This window comes from Carassius gibelio, chromosome B15 (genome assembly GCF_023724105.1).
Source record: "Carassius gibelio isolate Cgi1373 ecotype wild population from Czech Republic chromosome B15, carGib1.2-hapl.c, whole genome shotgun sequence".
NCBI classification, from domain to species: Eukaryota; Metazoa; Chordata; class Actinopteri; order Cypriniformes; family Cyprinidae; genus Carassius; species Carassius gibelio.
Genome location: NC_068410.1, coordinates 15289517 through 15312878, shown reverse-complemented (window position 1 = coordinate 15312878; position 23362 = coordinate 15289517). Strand labels below are relative to the sequence as shown.

At 34.3% G+C, this 23362-nt stretch overlaps 2 protein-coding genes and 1 pseudogene across 2 annotated transcripts; all 3 read left to right on the top strand.

Annotated features, from left to right (window-relative positions):
* Positions 1-952: 952 nt before the first annotated feature.
* LOC127972171 (junctional adhesion molecule 3B) lies at positions 953-10897 on the top strand. The gene is made up of 9 exons (XM_052575500.1): positions 953-1093; positions 4485-4553; positions 4910-5023; positions 5117-5269; positions 5614-5816; positions 7176-7275; positions 7543-7672; positions 7776-7827; positions 8150-10897. Exons 1-9 carry the CDS (start codon positions 1045-1047, stop codon positions 8183-8185), a joined length of 906 nt encoding a protein of 301 aa, XP_052431460.1. The 5' UTR covers positions 953-1044; the 3' UTR covers positions 8186-10897.
* An 84-nt stretch (positions 10898-10981) lies between these two features.
* Positions 10982-17055, top strand: LOC127973124 (vacuolar protein sorting-associated protein 26B). The gene is made up of 6 exons (XM_052577194.1): positions 10982-11518; positions 11610-11766; positions 12828-12992; positions 13590-13765; positions 15824-15966; positions 16036-17055. Exons 1-6 carry the CDS (start codon positions 11296-11298, stop codon positions 16165-16167), a joined length of 996 nt encoding a protein of 331 aa, XP_052433154.1. The 5' UTR covers positions 10982-11295; the 3' UTR covers positions 16168-17055.
* Positions 16955-23078, top strand: LOC127973060 (isobutyryl-CoA dehydrogenase, mitochondrial-like; annotated as a pseudogene).
* Positions 23079-23362: the final 284 nt, after the last annotated feature.

Genomic DNA, 23362 nt, shown 5'->3' with positions numbered 1-23362 from the left:
ATAAAAAATAAAAAATGTGTAACGAGGTGTCAGATGCAGACAAATGCTGTTATGGTGTTATATTTTACTGCCTTTTTTGGCATCTCAAACAATTATATGCAAAAGTCTTGATTGCTTGAAATATCACACACTTCTCATCCACTCATACTACAGTAATCATCAAAACAATATATTAACCTTTTGCTAATTAAGATTCTGTTTAAAGAATCTGGTTTATTCACATGGATAAGAGGTGAAGAGTCTTAGGCTAATAAAAAGACATGTTTAGCGTGATATGAAAACTGTGTGCCACACTCACACAAAAAAAGGACAAGTGAATAAAAAAATATTTTATACAGTAGTGGCCAAAATAATTAGAACACAGTATTTTCACCATCTATAAAAAAATTGGTTTAAGTCAAATATTAATATATTTTCCCTGTAGTGGGTCAGTAGGAAATATCAGTTTACATTTTCAAACATTCATTTTGCCATTAATTGTAATAATCCAGTGATTGTTTGCACAAGGAGTGTTTTGTTAAATATAGAATAAAGTATATGGCCCTAGATATTATCTCTATCCTCCCCAACACTGCCATCTGGTGTTGAAATGTGAAAATTACGCAAGACGCATTAATTCGACTGATAAATTTTAATACAAATGCTTCCGTTCTTTGGTAACTCCCTTTTGAATACAAATCCCTTTTAAACTATTGAAGAAGAAAAAAAATAAACAGATATCCGCCCAAGTGAACATGTATCGCTCTTATCCGAGAAATAGCCTACACCTACTACTACTTTTCACATATTGACATAATTCTTGATTTAGATCTCAAATACGCTTAAATATTATTTTAATACCTTCTTTTCAAGTTTAATCCACATATCTACCATTAATGCTCATCATCAACCGGAAGTCCACGCGCGCTGCCTGAGCCCCTCCTCTCTCTTCCGCTCAGATGTCCTTGTAGCTATGGAAACTCATCAGCGGCAGCATCCTCCAGTTAGTCCACCCCGTCGTCTGGACAGCTAAGATAAATTTGTATATAAAAACATCTCTTCAAAATGGCGATCGGGCGTCAAATGCTTTCCTTGGCGCTCTTCTCGTGGCTGTGTGAGTAAGATGGCTTTATTTGCTGTGTATGAGTGAGTAACGTTAGGTCTTGTTGAACAGGCGCTCGTGGATCCGTGTGATGGCATTCTCGCGCTGACCGCTGCTGCTAACGCTTTACTAGCCATTTAACGCCACGCTCAAACACAGCTCGCGTTTTCTAGTAAGATGGGAACGTTAACTTACTACTGTTAGAGTAACTGGTTTATATCGACGAGTAGTGGAATACAACAACCGTGTCTCAAAACCTCAGTCAGCTGCCGCGTAGACGGATTGTTTGGGCGCGTTCGAACGTTCTAATAGGAACATTCTATATTGGAAGATGTTGTTTATGTAGGTAGTGCACAAGGGATTGAGACACAGCTCTAGTTTGTATTCCTAAACATGCTTCTCATGCTTGTGCGATGTCTGTGTATTAATAGCCTAACCGAGAATCGCTTTAATCAGATTACCATTGAAAAAAATAAATAAATAAGAGGTAACGTAGTGTACGTTTAAAAAGAAGAAACAATTACTAACTGAATATAATTCCATGTTATTTACAATTAAATGAAAATGTATTGTAGTTTAAATATATATTAAATGTAATTAGTTCAACTTTGACTTGTGTAAATTCATAATTATGTCTGTTGCTTTTGAAATATAGTGTGTACTGGCAAGAATATGGTAAACTAAAATCTAATGCCATTTCAGTTAAAATGTGAATGTCATGAAATATAGTTTTAATTACACATTAATGATGATGCAATTTAGGAAATTTAAAATATATTGAATATCAAGTGCTTTAGTGCAGTATTCTATTATTTAGTGTCATCAACACATTAAAATAAGTGTACTTCAATCACGACAAAAACATTATAATTTAAAATGTACTTTAAAGTAAATCTTTTAAATTGACAATACAGGGCTTACTTTTTAAAAGTTGAATTATGTGTGTTAAGAAACAGACATGAAAGTGTACTCTTTTTAAGTTCACGTTTTTTTTTTCAGAAATATTACAGTATTAATATAGTTTCTAAAGAAATATGCTTTAAGATTTGAAGTACACTGTAAGTGCACATTCAGTACACTTAGGATCACTTCTTTTTCACAAGAAAATTAACTATTTAGGATCATTGTTGAATTATTTCATTGTAGCTGACATGTTTTTGAGGTATTGCAGGTCACATGTTATTGGACTCGACCAGATCTTTTCATTTTCTTCTCAGCACAATGTGCCTCTGTGCAAGTTGTGTGATGTGTGAAGAGGTGTAGCTTCATTCATTCATTCTCAAAGCCCTTGCTGTTGGTCAAAGTGTCCTGAATACCAAACTATTTTAAAATGGGCTCAACTTCAGCCTTCATTTTCACTTTGTCCAGTGACGGGATCTCTGTATCTTAGAAAGTGCTGTCAGAACTGTAGAGAAGAGTTTTTGTAAACAATCACGCGCTAAAGAATGTCTCAAGCCAAAGATCACACCACAACCTCCCCCTCTCTCCCACTCTTTCTTTTCCCATCAATTTTTAGGTCACTTCTTTGTCAATTCTGAAAAAGCACTTTTAGTTAGTCTGTTTGTCTTTTAAAATGCTACAACAATCAGCTATTGTCTTGCAAAGTAATTATTCACCAAGTATGACATCAAAACAACCATAAACCGGAAACATAATTAACATAAATTAAAACAAATTAAAAGGGGGGCTTTTGTTATGTTGTTCAGAGTGAAAATGCAGAAATGTTTTATTAGGATTTGTGTTTTTTAAACTGTTTAACAGTAATATTCTTCATACACATTGTTTTCATATATATATATATATATATATATATATATATATATATATATATATATATATATATATATATATATATATATATATACACACACACACACACATACACAGATGTACACACACACACAAAGAAAAATAATGTGACTACAGTATAAAAAAATAATTAATTAATTAATTATAATAAAAAGTATTATCTTGGAATGCAGAGATTTGATTTACAATTTACACATTTGCTTTTCCAACATAGCATTAGCTTTTCCTAATCTTAAAAGTTGTTTGCTGAAAAAAAATATTATTATATTTATGCAACATTGTTTTGTTTGATGTGAACAGGGACCTTTCTAACATTGTCACTTCCATACAGTGACTGCATGCTTCCCAGCGGTGGATAATGTAGCTTGTCTAATCGGGAAATGTCAACAGCAGTTGTAAAAATAGATCATGATGCATGCGATGGGAAAGTCAGCCTTGGAAACGTCACCGGAAACCTTGAAGTCCTCCAGCTGTGGCAATATGATTCTTTGCTCTAGTCTTCCATAAAGTGCCTCTTTACAGCAGTTAAATGCAGCAGGATTCAGTTCATCCATTTTGTCAGAACCGTCCCATGTGTAGCTATTCCTCGAGATGACAGTCTAGGTGATGATATAACACCACCGATGTTGGGCTTGTGCAAACTGAAGTCTGTCTAAGTCCATATGGTACGATTTTAATCTGATGCTAAAGCCACAGATTATCACATATGGATCACTGTAAATACACTCTGTGGATTTCATGAGATTATGTGAAAGTGGAAAATGCATCTGGAAATAGCAAATGCCCTAAACCCCAAATTATTTTCTCATATGAGTGAAGTCTATCGGGACTGTCAGGCTTTGCCAATAATTTGTTTCATATTTGCCTTTTCATTATGTCACACTTTCTGGCTTTTCTGAGTTAGTGCAGACAGACTAATAACTGAAAAAACACACAAGCTCTTCTAAATATATCCATTAATTTTCAACAGAAATGTGTTCAGGTCCGGATCTAGTTTCCCCAAGATACTTACAAAGTTTATTCTTCCATTATGCTTTCCATAAACACCATAAAAATCTTAAACTGAGTCACCCATTACAAAAATTCATCAGGTTTTTTTCGTCTTTAACATTAAAACAGAAAAAAATAATCAGAGAAGTAGGTATAAAATACTGTAGAGGCTTTTTTTGTTTTTAAAAATGAAACTATAAAAAAAAAAAACATGTCTGGGACTGGGTCATATCCGATATTAATTCTCCACAATGATTCTCATCATATTCTCAATACTGTAGTGCAGTGATGAAAAATGTTCCTGCCTGCACACAATATATTAAAATCAGAATACATTAAAGCCAGTGCAACGAATATACATTTTAAAAGAGCTATATTTAAGATGTTCATTTAATAAATTATTATAAATGAGTGAAGAGGCAACACAGAATGAGATTGTTAAAGCAGTAATGTCTAATAAATTATTTACTTTTTTTATTACGTATTTTATATAACAATGTTTAAAATACAAAGTATACCTTTTTGGTATACATTGGTATACAAATGTCTTATTTTTGTACTGTCCTTGACAGATCGGTTATCTGTTCTTTGTCATCTCTTGCAGGCAACAGTACAGCTTCTGCTGTTATTCTCAGAACAACTGAAAAATCAGTATGGACAAATGAATTTGAGTGTAAGTCTAATATGAAGCTGTTTAGTAATATTACTAGTTACATGTATATGTATATGCTCCATTACAGTTACCGAGAAAAATGTGTAGGGCTAATTAAATTACAGTTACTTATGAAAATGTGAATGGGAAGCTAGAATATGTTAAATAATATTAATTTATAGCTTTGCATTTTGATATGCTTGATGCCTCCTGTCATTTAAAGGTCATTTAGTAAAGCAATGCTATTCTAATGCTTAATTTCTATAGTATAGTAATAGTTATATAGTAAGTAGTAAAAAATATTAACCTTCCCAACACTGAAGATTACTTCAGTAATTTCTTCATAAATTGATAGGCTGTTTCTTGTCTCTTTAAAGCGATTGAGTTGACCTGCTTGATAGAGTCCATTTCTACGAACAATCCCAGAATTGAATGGAAGAAAATTAAAAATGGTGTACCCAGCTATGTCTATTTCCAAAATAAAATTTCAGGTAACAACTTCTTTCTCTCAGATAATAATGCTGTTTATTTGATGACTGTGTTTAAGCTCAGTTCAACTGAGCTGAGCTGCGTTATGTTCTCAGGTGACTTGGAGCACAGGGCTTTGCTGAGAGAGCCTGCAAACCTTCTGATCCTGAACGCCAGCAGATCGGACACGGCTCAGTATCGCTGTGAGGTGGCGGCCATCGACGACCAGAAGCCCTTTGATGAAATACTAATCAGTCTCGCTGTAAGAGGTACTGCTGAAATAGTTCCTCCCAAGCTCAGCAAGGGGAACATTCTGCGAGGTTTAATCCATGGTTATAATTCTCAGTAATGCTGCACTGAAATGCCCCATGAGAACAGAATTGATTGAACTGTCCGGACAAAAATGTTTTAGTGGGCTTGAGGGGAGGATGAATATGTTGAGCAGATCAATTTGCGATGCAGTATTATATGTAATGGGAATGCTGTTTTACATTTGCAGTTCTCTTAAACTTTATTTAAATTTGGTCTGAAATGACAATTCACCCTGGTTATTTTTCTAAATACTTAATGAAACCTTGAAAAAAGCTGCTGTTTTGTTGTGGATGTGTTGCAGTGAAGCCGGTGATGCCCAGGTGTAGTGTGCCGGAGGCGGTTACGGTGGGTTCAAGCACTGAACTGCGCTGTATTGAGAACGAAGGCTTTCCACAGTCACAGTATCAGTGGTTCAAAAACAACGAAGAGCTGCCAGAAGACCCAAGAACCAGCAGCAAGTTCTACAATTCTTCATACACCATGAACACTGAGACTGGTTCGCTGGTAAGTGTTTTGTGCTGACATGCTAGTAAAAACCACTTACGTTTTTTTTACTGCGCCACCATCGGAACTGCAAAAAATAATTATTTGTTTTGCTGTGTTTACACTTTAAAAAAATAATCTGCATTTGAATGGATTGCATTAATTTTACATTTATTTAAAACACCAAACTGGAATGGAGAAAGTATTTTAGTATAGCAAAAAATTGCAAACGTAGGCTTCATTTTGACACCGACATGTCAAAGGACCAATCACAGTTTGTTTCATGCAGAGGCATGTTTCGGGGCATGGAAATTTCGCCACAATAACAGACTCTCGGACTCTATGCTGCGTACTGTACATTTTACACATACTATTGAAAATCTAGTGTTTAGTTGATCCTAATAAGCGCTCGTCATCACAGTTGCAAACACGACGGCTTTCTTCATTCTTTTTGCATCTTTGTTTCCAGGAGGAACATTAAAGAACGCAACACATGTCTCATGGAAATCCTGTATAACTCAACCAATCCGATGGATTTCCACTTTTGTTTCCATTTTTGTGTGCCATATGCATCAGACATTTAGCCAATGGTACGTGGTCCTCATGTCATTCCAAACCTGTAAGACCTTCGTTCATGTTCGGAACACAAATTAAGATATTTTTGATGAATTCCGAGAGATCTCTGACCCTCCATAGACAGCAAGGATCATAAAACGATCAAGGCTTAGAAAGGTAGCAAGGAAATCTATAAAATAATCCATGTGACATCAGTGGTTCATAATTCAACCATAATTTTACGAAGCTACGAGAATACTCTTTGTGTGCAAATTTTGTCTCCTCTGCATCACCGACACCATTTTTGAGAGTATCACATACATAAACAACATATGCAATGTGGGTACATGGATACATACTTTGCCAGAAGATGAAATGCTGAATTAAGTAATTATTTTTGTTTGCTTTGCACACCAAAAGTATTCTCGTAACTTCTTAAAATTATGGTTGAACCACTGATGTCACATGGATTATTTGACAGATTTCCTTGCTACCTTTCTGAGCCTTGATCATGTTATGATCCTTACTGTCAATGGAGAGTCAGAGAGCTCTCGGAATGCATCAAAAATATCTTAATTTGTGTTCTGAAGATAAATGAAGGTCTTACAGGTTTGGAATGATATGAGGATGAGTAATTAATGACAGAATCTTTGAGTGAACCCTTTAATTATATGTCTTTGTTGTTTAATAACAATTTGAGGCTTAGATTAAGCTTGTCTGTTTTTTGTTTTTGTGGCCAATTCAATGGATTTTTCTTGTTGTATTTTACCAGTTTTAATATTAACTGGCCTTTTGCTAAGTGTATGATTTACATTTGATCCACAGAAATTGCGGTCGGTGAAGAAAGAGGATGCAGGTGAATACTATTGCCAGGCCAGAAACGAGGCAGGATGGTCAAAATGCAGTCCTCAGATCATGGAAGTGTGTAAGTTTGCCTCGTAAATATGCTGGTCAGTAGCTGCACTTTGAAATAATGATGAAGCTTTTAATATAGAAATGATTTATTCACCCTCATGATGTTCCCAATGCATTTATTTTTTCAGTGGAAAACAACCACAAATACATTTGATATATTATTATACTTTGTTAATAATAGTAAATGTTTCTTAAGAACTAAATCAGCTTATTATGATGAATTCTGAAGAATCGGGTGACACTCTCTTTCATTCATTTGAATGTAATTTCTTTCTAGATGATCTGGACATTGTTGGAATATTCCTGAAGGTTTTAGGTGGAGTGGCAGCGTTTATATTTGTCATTGTGGGGATCTGTCAGATTCAGAAAAGCGGCTACTGTTCCTGCAAAGACCACAGGGAAACCGAGTGAGTAAAAAACTTAACCACAAAATGAACCTTAAGGACTGCTCTGATTTGATCTGGAATTGAATGCACTTTTGGTAAGATTGCAATGCTCTGTTTCATACAGTTACAAAGTACCCCAACATGACAACAGGATGGACTACACCAGTCCAGATGAGGTAAGGCTGTATGGATCTGTGACGTGATAATGCACCACAGATATCGTTGTCATTCATTAGTGTACATTTAGAAGCTGTAGTCAACACTTTGAAATGTTCATGGAGGATGGATGAAATATCATTCAAGATCTGTTAGTGTTTACCTTCTCAGATTACACCACGGCGTTTCTCTGACTGCAGATATTGTCTTTGTATTAATACAAGCCAAGCTTAAAGTGGTGTTAGTGCAATCCTCAGAATAATCTCGGCTGGATTTATGTTTTGCTTCTGTAGTGTCACATTTTAACTACAGATCATTTGCCTGCTCTCTGTTTTTCCTCAGGGGCATTTCCGCCACAAGTCCTCCTTTGTCATTTAAAATTAAAAAGGAAAAGGAGACGAGCACTTAAGCTGTGTGAAGGCCTTGCGAGCTGACTTCTGAACTGTCAAATTGTGGATTTTACGCAGAGGTGCGACTTGAGCGTCATGGCTTGCCAAAGTTATTACAGAAAGGAAAACTACTGTGTTAAACAGGGAATTTTTACTCCCCTTATTTTGATTTCAAACAAACACAGGTTTACTTAAACCTCCACAGTTTATATATAAAAGTGACATTCAGTCGAACAAAACTACGATTTATCGCTATTACATGCATCTTGTTCAGTAACAAATCATTGTTTCAGCAAATTGAAAAGGACTGAACTTAAGAAGTAACATAAAAGATGTTTTATTTTTTCCAATTAATTGTGAATTTCTGAAGATCAGTTGCTGTTCAAATTATAGCTAGGTTGCAACTGCATCCAGGTGCTGCTGTATTTTTGCCCTAAAGTAGTCAACACATAATACCAGTGCAAGAATTGACATGTCTTCAAGGTAAATATTATATTTCCCGCTGGAATTATAATGTGTGACTATTCTGTCAGTGTAAATGTGTACAATGCCATGCCAAGACTGTTTTATCTGGGTCACTTTTGAGAAGAGGATTTTATGTGTTAGTGTTTCAGTAGTAGTTATTGAGTTGATGCACTATACATTTGTAGCCTTTTAGTTTGAGATTCAATCTCCGTAAAGTCAGTAGACTTGGTTGTGCAAGATGATTAATTTACTTAGTTTCGTTTTTGAAATATCCCTCTAGATACAGATCACGCACTTGTGGGTTTTTCAGAGTGCCATTTCTGTGTTTAAGTGACCTTCAATGCTTTCTAATTGTTTTATACGTTTTGGACATATTGTCCAGGTTTTTTCACTCTGTGTTATTGTTTTAATCTGTTTATAATGTCTAGGTATATTGTAGTTCACTCCAGAGTAGTAGTTAGACTGTGGGCCGTGTCACAAGAATAAAACTGATTATGTGGAAGCAATCAACATTGTCTATCCTTTCATTTTATTTTTAAAACATCTAGCTGTATATGTAATTGGACCATTAAATTGACTTTTTTCGAACTTATGAGTAACTTGAGGCACTATGACAATATATATTAGTCTTCCTCATGACATGTCCCACTGTCTAAAAACAGTCTGGCAGACTGTTTATAGAAAAGCAAATGAAAAAGAGAAACTGGGTTTGATCTTAAAGGGATTGTTCACCCAAAAATGAAAATGTGATGTTTATCTGCTTACCCCCAGGGAATCCAAGATGAAGTTGACTTTGTTTCTTCAGCAGAACACAAACCAAGATTTTAGCTCAAACCAATGCAGTTTATCAGTTTTATAATGTAAGTGAATGGGAATCGATCGATTTGTGTCTTTACACATCTTGTTAGTTTTATTGTATGTTTAGGCGGTGATTCCCATTCCCTTCAATTATATGACTGACAGACTGCAATGGTTTGAGTTAAAAAATCGCCGTTTGTGTTCTACTTAAGAAACAAAGTCACATAGATCTTGGATTCCTTGGGGGTAAGCAGATAAACATCAAATTTAAATTTTTTGGGTGAACTATCCCTAAAATTGTCTGATTTAATGAATAGGCAAATCTAATAGATATACCTAAGTAAAATTTAAATGTGCTCTCAGACTGGGGCCAGATACTGTATAATCCAAAATGTAAACAAATGTAAAAACAGTATCTCTTATCAAACTATTCAAAGTGTTTGATGGCAAAACATTTTATTGTACCTTTTTGTTTAAGGCTCAGATTTTAGCAGATTCATTATATTGACTGCCAGCCAGTCAGTGGACAAAGAGAAGCTAAATTTGGTGTAATTAAGCAGTTATTAATAAACTCACACTCTTAAAAATAAAGGTATTATATGTCGTTCCATGAAGAACCTGTAACATCCATGGAACCTTTTCCTTCCACAAATGGTTCTTTCTACACTAAGAAAAAAAATATTTTAAGAAGCTGAAAGGTTCTTTGGGGTCCATAATAGTTTCTTACTGGCATCACTAAAAAATAATAGTTTCTTACTGGCCACAATATATTCAAACAATTCTGTATTTTACTTTATAATGTAACAAATACTTTATGAAATTACCTTACATTCCAGCTATGGTTAAATGTTGAATGTATATCCTTCATTTTTAAAGTTACACTGCAAAAAAAATTATCCAATCAATATTCATTTTCTTGACAAAATGTTATTTTTTTTGTTTTTGTTTTAAGCATAACCTAACACAATTTAGTGAAGTTTATTCATAAAATATGTGTAAGAAAAATTAACAATTCAAGACGTCTTACACAAGGATGTAAATGTGTCTTGTTTTATGAATGTTTCGATATATTTTATTGTAAAACAAGAAAAATATTGATTGAGAATTTTTTTACAGTATATGTTATTATAAGGAAATGTGTCACATGTTAAACAGTTGTCCAACTATTTTTTTATTATCTTTAATGTGTGGTTTGTGTGATGTGAAATCAAAATATTATTAGAGATGAAATCTGAATAGCATTACCACCAAGCTGTTTAATTCTTTACACCTCTACACTATTGTACCCTCAATAAATAATCCATTACAGTATGCTAAAATTATAATATTCTCAGGTACAGTTAAAATAAGTGACCATGTATGTGTACAGTAAATGTGATCATGTAATCGGTTTTCTTTTACCGTTGTTATTTAATAATAAAGAAATTCTTCTATTAAATGATCACATCATTGTTTCCCAATCTCAGAGCTGCAGAGACTTCTATTATGAAATAATAAAGAACTTTTATTTTGAAATTACCCCAGCAGGAAGATCAAGGAAGTGCGGGAGTTTTTTTTTGTTTAATGGGCAAATATCCTTCCTGACTTCTGTCATGCTCTAAATTGAGCTACTTTAATGAAATCAGACAGAAATAAGTATTAGATTTCAAGCATAATATATTGATATATCCACTTAATCGCGGATAATAAAAAAACAGTCAAATATCTTATGCGCTCGTTTTTGAAGGCCACTTGGTAAAAGGTAAGCATCCGCGCGCTAGAGAACCTGTAGCTGCTGTCAATCAATCGGGTGATCTGTGATCATACAGCAGTGACACTGACACCCGTCCATCAGACATGAGCTTCTTCGGCTTCGGACAGACCGCGGAGATCGACATCGTGTTGAATGACGCCGAGACCAGGAAGAAAGCTGAGCACAGAACCGAAGATGGCAAAAAGGACAAATATTTGCTTTTCTACGATGGGGAAACTGTAAGTGGGAAAGTTAACGTGACTCTGAAGACTCCTGGAAAGAGGCTGGAGCATAACGGGATCAAAATCGAGTTCGTCGGACAGATTGGTGAGTCAGCCGTGTGTGAATGGACGTTTAGAAACAGTCCTGGTGTTTTATGTATGTATATATAGACACACACATGTCGTGTGATTCACAGAGCTGTACTATGACAGAGGGAACCACCATGAGTTTGTGTCGTTAGTGAAGGATCTTGCTCGACCTGGTGAGCTTTCACAGTCCCAGACCTTTGACTTCGAGTTCACTCATGTGGAAAAGCCCTACGAGTCTTACACTGGCCAGAATGTCAAACTGAGGTAAATTACTAAAGTTACCAATCAACCAGAAAGCATTTAAAACTGGTGCATGAAGGAAAACTATAGGTAGTGTTGGTTCTGTAAACCCAGAACATTATGGGAGTCAAAAGTTTTTGTTAGTTTTTTTAATCCTGCATTTATTTGATCAGTAATTGCGCAAAAACAGTAATATTGTGAAATATTGTTCTATGTATAATAACTGCGTTCTATTTGAAATTATTTTAAAATGTAATTTATTCCTGTGATCAAAGCTAAAATATTCTGTATCATTACTGTAGTCTTCAGTGTCTCATGCTCCTTCAGAAATCATTATAATTTGCTGTTCAAGAAACATTATTATTATTATCAATATTTAAAACAGTTGAGTACATTTATTTCAGTATTTTTTTGTATCTATCTGTATATTTTTGTATATTATCTGAAATAAAAAAGCTTTTGTTCTATTATACACTGTATTTCAAAAGCTTGGAGTCAGTACATATATAATAATTTAGTTTTTGTTTTTTTGGAGGGGGTTTAAATTATAGAAATGAATCCTTTTATTTAGCAAGGATGCTTTAAATTGATCAAAAGTGACGATAAAGATAAAAATTTATATTTCAAATAAAGGCTGTTCTTCTGAACTTTCTATTCATCAACGAAACCTACAAAAAATAGTTTTTAACATAATAAATGTTTTTATTTTTATTTATTTTATTTTTTTGCAGCAAATCAGAATGTATGAATGGTTTCTGAAGGATCATGTGACTGGAGTAATTATGCTGAACATTCAGCTCTGAAATCACAGGAATAAATTACTTTTTAAAATATATCAAAATAGAAAACAGTAATTTAAAATAAAAATGTTACTGTTTTTACTGTACTTTACTGGCTTGGTGAGCAAAAGAGACTTCTTAAAAAAAAAAAAAAAAAAAACATTACAAGTCTTACTGTTCAAACATTTTGTCTGGTAGTGTACAACATTATAACAGCATGGAGTCAGTACCTGAATGTACAGTGTGTAAAATGTCTTGTTGGGAAGCAAAGAACGTTCCTGAATTTCTTCATTCTGATCTGTTTAGATACTTTCTGCGAGCAACAATCAGCAGAAGGCTGAATGATATCAGTAAAGAGATGGATATAGTCGTGCAGACACTGTGCACCTATCCAGAGCTGAACTCCTCCATCAAGATGGAAGTAGGAATTGAAGATTGTCTCCATATTGAGTTTGAATACAACAAATCCAAGTGAGTATCCATGTTGTACCATTAATATAATTATTATTTTGTAAAGAAATGTGTGTGTAGATATATAACTAGAGAGATGTTGTGAAATGTGCTTAATAATATTGCATACAACATATATAATTACCGTATTTTTCGGACTAGAAGTCGCACCTGAGTATAAGTCTCATCAGTCCAAAAATACGTCATGACGAGGAAAAAAACATTATATAAGTCGCACTGGACTATAAGTCACATTTATGTAGAACCAAGAACCAAGAGAAAACATTACCGTCTACAGCCACTAGTGGGCGCTCTGTTTTCAGTGTAGACTACAGGAGCAGTGAGCAGCATAGAGCGCCCTCTTGCAGCTGTAGACGGTAATGTTTTCTCTTGATTCATTTCTCTCTGTTTATGTCAAATTCATTTTGATAAATAAGTCGCACCTGACTATAAGTCGCAGGACCAGCCAAACTATGAAAAAAAGTGTGACCTATAGTCCAGAAAATATGGTATATATCATTTGTTAAATGTCACAATGCAAAAATAGTCGTAAAATCTAATGTTTTTTATTTATAATATAATTTCTTGTCATAATTTTATTTCTTGCGTCCTGTTTAGATACCATCTGAGGGATGTTATCGTAGGAAAGATTTACTTCCTTCTTGTAAGGATAAAGATTAAACACATGGAGATCGGTATAATAAAACGGGAGTCGACTGGAACAGGACCCAGTGTGTACCATGAAAATGACACCATTGCCAAATATGAGATCATGGATGGGGCACCAGTGAGAGGTAAAGCTAAACCTTTCATCTGTATTATATTATGTTACTATATTATAAGTCCATATTGTATTAACTTTTTGTGGCTTCTGTTAAGATACTTTTCTGAAATCCATTATTTTCACATGCACTTAAAGGAATAGTTCACCAAAAAAAAAAATTCTGTCATTATTTTAACAATGTCTTTGCTACCTTTCTGGACCTTGATTGTGTAAAGACCCTTGCTGTCTATGGAGGGTCAGAGATAGGGCTGCACAATTAATTTAATTCCTAATCGCAATTACAATTATGGATGCCAAAAAAACATAATCGTTCAAAGCGGCAATGAATCGTTCAAAATCCAATTATGTTGTTCTGCATGCTTAAGATGTGTTTTTTTTATTTTCTATGTTATCTTATGGGTTTTTCCATTGTTTCAGTATAACATAATCCCATTAATATTTTTTACTTTATTTGACATTTGAGGCTTAAAACTAGAGTTCGACCGATATTGGATTTTGCTGATACCAATAGCTAGGTTGGACCACACTGGCCGATACCAATTAATTAACCGATAGTTTTTAAAATGGATACTGAACAAAAACTAAAATAGTGCTTCACTTACAAAACAAAAACTGGACTGAACCATACTAATAGTAGTAGTAGTAGTAATAATAATAAAAGTATTAATAATAATAATAACAGTAATATAAATAGTAAATGTTGAAATTACCACACTCTAATAGGGCACTATGAAATCAGTAGAATTTTTTTTCCTAAATTCCATTTTATTTATTTCCAAATTCCATTATAAAATTTTTCTGGATTCTGTTTTTTCCATTTAAATTTCTCCATCCTTTTTTAATAGTTAAATTAAAGTTTATTAATCATAAAGCAAGTCTAATTAATTAAAATAATGAAACTTATACATTTTGACATCATTTTAATAAAAATTTAACAAAAATTACATTATTAGGGCCCTATGGAATGTTTTATTTTTTCTCAATATAATTTTTTTTATTTTTACCAAATTCTGTTTTAGCATTTCTATTTATTTGAACGCATAAAACAACTTAATTCCTTTTTTTTTTTTTTTATAAAGAAGCCTAATAATTTTCCCCCTCAAAATTTAAATTGTAAATGTATTTACATGTTTATGGGAAGGGCAAAAAAAGGGGATTTACTATTACAATTAAAACATGGAAGAAATGTTGTGTGATTATTCCTTAAATAATGTTTGTTTCATTTTAGTAGTAGTAGTAGGCTATGTACATTATACTGAAAAATATACTTCAAAACCGGACTTTTATTTTCACGGGTTGCCGTGATTATCTTTACAATTTTGTGCATGTGATATGATGCTTTTATTCAAATCAAACAGTTAAATGCTCATAAAGTGACACTCAGAGCAGTTCTGGAAATGTTGTTCATGTGTTTTCGTCTTCATTTAGTGAGATGGCAGACGCTGAAATCAACGGCAGGATTTTTTGTCAACTGCATTTAAATCTGGGTCTGAAGTTTCTCGCTCTGTTCAGTGTGCAGCGTCACGTGTCTAAACAAACCACACATGCTGTCAGTGATTTCAACCACTAGAGGCCGCTCTCGCACTGTATAATAAAAACAGAGCCTTCTCAGCCGCTCCAACAAAGGACGAAACGCGGAAAACTATCAGCATGGATTTTTGACGATAACCGATTGTTCCAGCAATCAACTATTGGTGCCGATTAATCGGTCGAACTCTACTTAAAACTATTGAAAAGCTTTTTTTAGCTTGTTCATTTACATATAAAAATAAAACATGCAGCTGCGTCAAACAATGGTGTGAACATCATTCAATGTAAATTGTGATAAACGCAATTAACATTCGCAATTACAAAAATTACAATTTCAAGGGAGTAATTGACAATTATGATTTTTGTCATAATCGTGCAAACACAAGTCAGAAAGCTCTAGGAATTTCTCAAAAATATATTACTTTGTGTTCCGAAGATGAACAAAGGTCTTATGGGTTTGGAACAACATGAGGGTGATTAATTAATTAAGAATTTTAATTTTTAATATTATGGTTTTCCTCCCTTATAATCTTTTCAGGCGAATCGATCCCCATCCGCTTATTTCTTGCTGGATACGAGCTGACACCCACCATGAGGGACGTCAACAAGAAGTTCTCCGTGCGTTACTATCTAAACCTAGTCCTTATAGACGAGGAAGAGCGAAGATACTTCAAACAACAGGTAATGTAACATTACATAATACTTGTTACTTACAAATGAGTAAAATACATTTCTGTTCATTCTCAACAGGAGATCACACTCTGGAGGAAAGGAGATATTGTGAGGAGAAGTATGTCCCAACAGGCCACCATTGCCTCCCAGAGATATGAAGGATCAAACTCTGAAACTGTGTCAGCACAAGCCAAAGAGGACAGTAACTAGACACAAGACGCTTTATGTTCCGTCCGGATCTCAAATGAACCTCGTTACGTCAAAATAATGTTTTACAATCTCAGAGGGATCAACGTGACACGTGACTTTTGCCGAAAAAGTGAAATCATCGCTTCTTGAGATCAAAAGTGAGAAAAGGCAGTCCAACTATGTGTATAGATTACAAAATATTTTTTTATTTCTCTTTCCAATACTCCATACATTTCCATCACACAATAGTTTGAAATGCCAGACACAATCTTTTCATGTGTACGCCGCTGTTTTCCTGCTATATGTTTGAATTGTGCTTCATGAAGTTGTAAGGCTCAATACATTCCTCTTCTTGTGCTCAGATTTTGCTCAAGTCAAGTACACTGAGAAATCAGAATCTAGCTTCTGTACCTTGTCCTGTTTAATGAGCCCAAATAGACATTAACTGTGATATTTTGTTAAATTTAGCGCTTCATGTACTCTTTATAGAGCTCTGCACAGTATTATTCTGTCATTTGGGGTGTTACAAAAGAAGAGCTCCATAGGAATGTCTATTAAGGGAACTACTAACTTACTTAACAAGAATATTTTTATTATACACTTTTCTTTTCTTTTGATCTGGTATCTTAAGTGTTTATTTCCTATGATTAAGAATCATCAGAATCATCGTTTAGCACAAGGTTCCAGTATTCTCAAGAGTTTAATTCTATAATAGAGAAAATTCTTCTTGTGATTGTTTTTTTTTTTCATGTGTATGTCTTTGTACTATACTAAATATTTGTTTAATAGCTTATTAGCTGTTCAGGTGATGAGGTATGACTATTTACAACAATGCAACCATGCAAACTTCTGCAAAAGGCTCATTAAATCAGCCCTACTGTAATAAAATGTACTAACCTCTGCATTCAAGATGACTTCCTTTTTTATCCAGAGTTAAAATAACCTATGTTAACTGACTTCTCATGAGAAATCTGGTATTATTAAGTGATCTGAAGAAGACAAGCACAAGCAAATATTTCATTAACAAAACCATTAAAATGTTTTAAGATTATTATTTGCTGATTTGGTATTTTGAGGTTACATGAGTATACAGTAGATTACATAAAGAAAAGACTGCCTATAAAATTTAAAGTGAGAATCATAACATAATGAGATGAAACAATTATACATTGATTTTCATATTGGATCTTTATTCTCCAAACTCAAGACAAAGTCAAATTCCTCTTAGAAAAAGATAAAATAAGTATGAGCTAACAATTTTAATTAACAGTTATATCAATGCTAATATTAATTATATTAGCAAATAAACTGCTCTTCACAAATCCATACAGCTGAATATCTGGACTTAATTTATATTTTTTGTTTAAATACTTTTAATAAATTCAAAAATGTATATTTAATATAAATGACTTTTATTTTAGCTATGTGTTCTTGTAGATTATTTCCCCCCATAGAGGCTATGAGGAAAGGCGCCCATCTGGGGTTTGGTGGGATTTACCTGAACCCTGATGTGGGGGTGGGGGCGGGGGGCTTTATCCACAGGCTGTGTCAGCCCTACCGCATACATCAATATTCACAGGTGAGCCATCTACGCCTTATAAATATCCCTATTAGCTTGCTAAAATGTGAACCTGGAGTGGACCACCAAACCAATCATCAATATTTCTGAAATTGAGATTTGTACATCATAAGCTGAATAAATAAGCTTACATTGATGGATGGTCTGTTATGATCGGACAATATTTGGCCTAGATAAAACTATTTGAAAATGTGGAATCTGAGGGTGCAAAAAAATCTAAATATTGAGAAAATAGCCTTTATATTTCTCCAAATGAAGTTCTTAGCGATGCATATTACTAATCTAAAATTAAGTTTTGATATATTTATTATGGGACATTTACAAAATATCTTAATAGAACATAATCTTTAGTTAATATCCCGACAAATATACCCCAGCTACTTAAGGCTGATTTTGTGCTCCAAGGTCACATATTATACTTTAAAGTTGTAGCTGCATTATAATTATACATTATACACAAGGTTGGACTAAATATATTTTTACATAAAGTGGTGCATGTGCTTGCATATAGTTTTCGTTCTTCATGGTTAATTAGGTTTTACATAGTTTTCACTGGTTGTGTTTGAAACAGCATGTGTGCCTGGATGATAGACATATTTGGAAACAATGAGCAGAGGGAGAAATTCTGTCCTGGTCTGTGCTCTAAGAAGAAGTTTGCGAAACGCCAAGGAGATCATTATATCCTGAATAGCTCCAATGTACCCTGAGAAAGGTGTTGAGTTTTTGCTGTTTCTGGTGGAGGTGGTGGAGACACAGATGTTTATGTGGTGTTTTGAAGGACAGGTGGGAAGGGACCTAAGAACATCAACTGCCTGGTGCTTGAAAAGGGAACCCTGGACTCAGCTTTGGCAAAAAAAGAGAAGGTAATAAACGTTTTCAGTGTAAGTTTGTTATTTAGGACCGGAACACTGAGTGGTAAAGAATCTCCAGCAGATGGCAGGATTGAGTTATATCCTTACTGTTGTGATTTATAATCAGCCAACCTGGGCCGTGATTGGAGGACTGCGCCGTCCCAGTGACCAATCGGCTTGAAGGAGAGGGGGAGGGCTTCCACATTGCCAAGAAAGGCCTAAATGGGGGAAGAATTAATATTGGTGAATTGTTTCATTACTTTGATTTGAAACCTTTTTTGATAACCTATTTATTTTGACAGATTTGTGTTCTGGTCATTTTAACCCAGAGAGGATTTTCTTTTTCCTGAAAATGCTAGTTAATGTTATCACATGGGACTAAAACTTCCAAACTTTGCTCACAGTTGTTTAACAGCTTCCTTGTTTTATACATTTGGGGGATTTTTTTCCCCCTTTTTGTGTTCCAGGTCAAAAAATTACGGGCCTAAAAAAATGCTTATACATTTCTTGTTAAGCTATGTTGGATTCAATCATTTTATCAACTTGTTTTCTTTTTTTTCTTTTTTTTTTTTTTTTTGAAGATGATTAATCATAGGCTTAATTTTCTGAGTTTATGCAGCTCAGTTTCACTGGCAATCACTGGCAAAGTAATGCATTTTTTTTTATCAAAAATTCAGATCAATGAGGCCTGCGATCAATCATTGGCTGCAATTTGAAAGAAAACAAAGATTGAATCAAATATTTGGTGATAATATATCATAATGCAAGGATTTTCAGCACAGCACAAGGCTTAAAGTAGTTATTTTGCTTCTTGTTCCCTTGGAGCGGCTCATGCATCTGTGCTTCTGGCCCGAGATCACATGTGTGTGTGGAAACAGTTTGGAGAAACACAATCGAACAGCCAGGTACCAGCTGAATTGACTAGCAATGATCTGTTTAATAGGATTCAGTCAAATGTCTGTTAAATCAGAAATAGGAAGTTACTGTTGACGTCTGTGTTCAGTTCCTGCAGTGGCTGAGATGGTCACTAAGCTGGTAGCGTCTCAACTGCTGGTGCGTCAGTGTTTGTTTTATAAAAAACTTGTAATAGTTGTAATAGATCTAATAACATATTTAAAATAATATAAAGAATTAAATAAGTTCATAATATATATATATATATATATGTCTAAATGTCATCACTGATATATAGACTATAACTGGTCTTTCACACTCCAGCGTCTGTTGATTTTGATCATGAGATGTCGACAGTATTTTATGCAGAAAGTTTGTGCCTTAAACTTGTGAATTAGTAAATCTAGATTAGAGTGTTTATTATAAAAGCACACTGAGGAATTTGGTTTGTTTAAGGTCAAAATATTGTCAGTTTACTAAGTGATATGTAAAGAAAAACACTGGTTATAAGATTTAAACATTTACAAAAGTTACTTTTAGTTGAAATCATATAATTAATGCTAATAAATCCTCAGATTAATTCAATATTAATCTTAAAAAATTAAGCAGAAATTATTATTTTTTAGAAAGGATGCTTTAAATTTAGTAAAAGTGATGATGATAAAGACATTTATAATGTCAATAAATATTTTTATTTCTGATAAATGCAGTTCTTTTGAAATTCTTTCAAAGAAACCTGAAAATTTTAAACTCTGCTTTAAACATAATAACAATAATAATTATAATGTTGTTGTTTTTTAGCAGCCAATCAGAATATTACTGGAGTAATGATGCTAAATAAAATCAGTTTTGAAATCACATTACAATGAAATCGCATGAAAATACATTACATTTTCAAATATATTCAAATAGAAAGCAGTTCCTTTGAACAGTAAAAATATTTCAATTGTTACAATTAAAAATATTTACAAAATGTTACAATTTTTTTCTGTATTTTTGATCGGATGAATCCAGTCTTACTGTTCAAAAACTTTGGAATGGTAGTGTGTTTTGCCAGCATGAGTTTATAATGTTCTTCAAGTCGATAAAAATAAAAACACTATACAATCTCAATATATTTAATGCATCATTATAGTATTACTGAATGAAAAGTACAAAGGTATGCTTCTAGGCACATGAATAAAATGTATATTTAATGTATATTTATTGGTTCAGAAATGAAACAAGCAGACACAGGATGCAAAAGAAACCTCTAAACAACTGGACTGAAGTGAGACACTTTCACTTTCATCCTTCACAGCTTCAGTACTTCAGTTCTTGACTAAAAGAGGAGCAGGTTCCCTCTGCTCTGCTGATAAGATGCTGAATTGTTTTTCACCTGCCTTGTAGAAAAATGAATGCAAATGCTGAACATCACATGTTGACCATCACTTCTAGTTCATTGCAGTTAAGCTCTTTTGCATATGTTTTTTGGACGTGCTTTTCCCTTTTCCTGTTGACATAGATGAACGTTACTTTAATCAACGGCACAGTGAGAAAGATTCCCATCAACATTCAATCACAGCAGCATATATCAATAGAACATATGTCAAATATAAAAATAAATAATAAGATAAAACATTTTAATTTGTTTAGTTATATTTAAAAAAAAAAGTGTTTGGCTTTAAAAAGTGTTAATTGAAGGACTGGAATAGTGTTGATTACCTGTGGATTAGATCTTCTATGGGGTAAAGGTCAGGCGAGTTTGCTGGCCAATTAAGAACAGGGATACCATGGTCCTTAAACCAGGCACTGGAAGCTTTGTCACTGTGTGCAGGTGCCAAGTCCTGTTGAAAAATGAAATCTGCATCTCCATATTGTTGGTTAGCAGCTGGAAACATGAAGTGCTCTAAAACTTCCTGGTATAAGGCTGCGTAGACCTTGGACCTCAGAAAACACAGTGGACCAACACCAGCAGATGACATGGCACCACAAACCATCACTGACTGTGGAAACTTTACACTGGACCTCAATCAATGTGGATTGTGTGCCTCTCCTCTCTTCCTCCAGACTCTGGGACCCTGATAACCAAAGGAAATGCAAAATTTGCTTTCATCAGAGAACATACAGTAACTTTGGACCACTCAGCAGCAGTCCAGTCCTTTTTGAAGGAAGACGCTTCTGACACTGTCTGTTGTTCAAGAGTGGCTTAACACAAGGAATGGACAGCTGAAACCCATGTCTTGCATACATCTGTGCGTAGTGGGTCTTTGAAGCACTGACTCCAACTGCAGTCCACTCTTTGTGAATCTCCCCCACATTTTTGAATGGGTTTTGTTTCACAATCCTCTCCAGGGTGCGGTTATCCCTATTGCTTGTACACCTTTTTTCTACCGCAACTTTTCGTTCCCTTCGCCTCTCTGTTAATGTGCTTGGACACAGAGCTCTGTGAACAGCCAGCCTCTTTTGCAATGACCTTTTGTGTCTTGCCCTCCTTGTGCAAGGTGTCAATGGTCGTCTTTTGGACAACTTTCAAGTCAGCAGTCTTCCCCATGATTGTGTAGCCTACAGAACTAGACTGAAGGTGTGTTCCATTAGACTGTAAGTGTACTGCGAAGTGGACTTCACAGGGTATTCTGCCATCTTAAGTGAGATTCCAATCCGAAGGGAGCGAACATGTTCAGTTTGAAGGGCACTTCGCACGGCACAGGGAATAAGGGAACATCGATACATAACTTCACAGAAAGTGGAGAGTGATTATCCCCCAACTGTCATTGCGTGCAGCATGTCATCACCAGTCAGAACAGTCAACTAACGATGGAGGAGTTTACGAATGTGTGTAAGTATTCATACATTTCGTCATTGTTATACAAATGACAGTATTTTTTAACGGTTATTGTTGTGAATATTACATATAGTATTTCTGATGATTATAATTTACCTCAGTGAATGCAGCCAGCTTAGCTAGTTTGTGAAGTAAAGTGATTTTATTTTAGGTAGTTGTAAAATAGTGCTAGATGTGTCATTGTATGTGTGTGTGTGTGTTATGTTATATTAAAAGGCTTTGCATGTGTTTTGAGTTAATTAGCTGATTAGAGTGTGGCACCAGGTGTCTTCAATATTGAACCTTTTCACAATATTCTTATTTTCCTTAGTTGTCCGTTATAATCATCAAAATTAAAAGAAATAAACATTTGAAATATATCAGTCTGTGTGTAATGAATGAATATAATATACAAGTTTCACTTTTTAAATGGAATTAGTGAAATCAACTTTTTGATGATATTCTAATTATATGACCAGCACCTGTATGCCATCATGCTTTTAATATTTAGTTGTCCTTGCACTGAGATAAAGAACAGCCGAGCTGCCTGCAGAACAAATGACCAGCCCATTCGCAGTTCACACTTTTATGGTTTTCAACCTCTAATCTTATTGTAGGAGTTCTCTCCCCCAAACTCCCTAACTTTGTTCCCAAGGATGTCCTCATTACGTGGTTATATTGGTCTACCTTGTAAGAGTGGCAGCCTACCAAATAGCCTGCGTCAATAACAAAGTGATTATTCAGTGTATTTTCTCATTTTTTCTTTTTTTATCAGAAAACCATGTTTGAAAGACATTTGGCCTAGAAGAGTAACTTAGTATCAATACACAAGCCAACTTTATCTTAAAATCTCAGGATAAATAAAATACTTCAGCAAAACCACCCATGAAAAAGTTGGCCATTCCTTAGCCTTCTATGACAACCAGTGTAATTCTGAACATAAATTTTATACTTGCTTATAACTAGCAATTTTGGTACCCATAATACCAACAAGAAAAAAAAAATATTTCTGTTATGGCCATATTGGAAATCGGGGGCTCGTCCGGGATCTCAATCCGAGAATAGATAATTGTAGATAAAGTTCTAATA

Coding starts and splice junctions, on each gene's coding strand:
- LOC127973124 (XM_052577194.1), top strand. CDS start 11,296: ATGAGCTTCTTCGGCTTCGGACAGACCGCGGAGATCGACATCGTGTTG. Junction 11,767..12,827: donor GGCCAGAATGTCAAACTGAG/GTAAATTACTAA, acceptor TGATCTGTTTAG/ATACTTTCTGCGAGCAACAA. Junction 12,993..13,589: donor TTTGAATACAACAAATCCAA/GTGAGTATCCAT, acceptor CGTCCTGTTTAG/ATACCATCTGAGGGATGTTA.
- LOC127972171 (XM_052575500.1), top strand. CDS start 1,045: ATGGCGATCGGGCGTCAAATGCTTTCCTTGGCGCTCTTCTCGTGGCTG. Junction 7,276..7,542: donor TCCTCAGATCATGGAAGTGT/GTAAGTTTGCCT, acceptor ATTTCTTTCTAG/ATGATCTGGACATTGTTGGA. Junction 7,673..7,775: donor AAAGACCACAGGGAAACCGA/GTGAGTAAAAAA, acceptor TGTTTCATACAG/TTACAAAGTACCCCAACATG.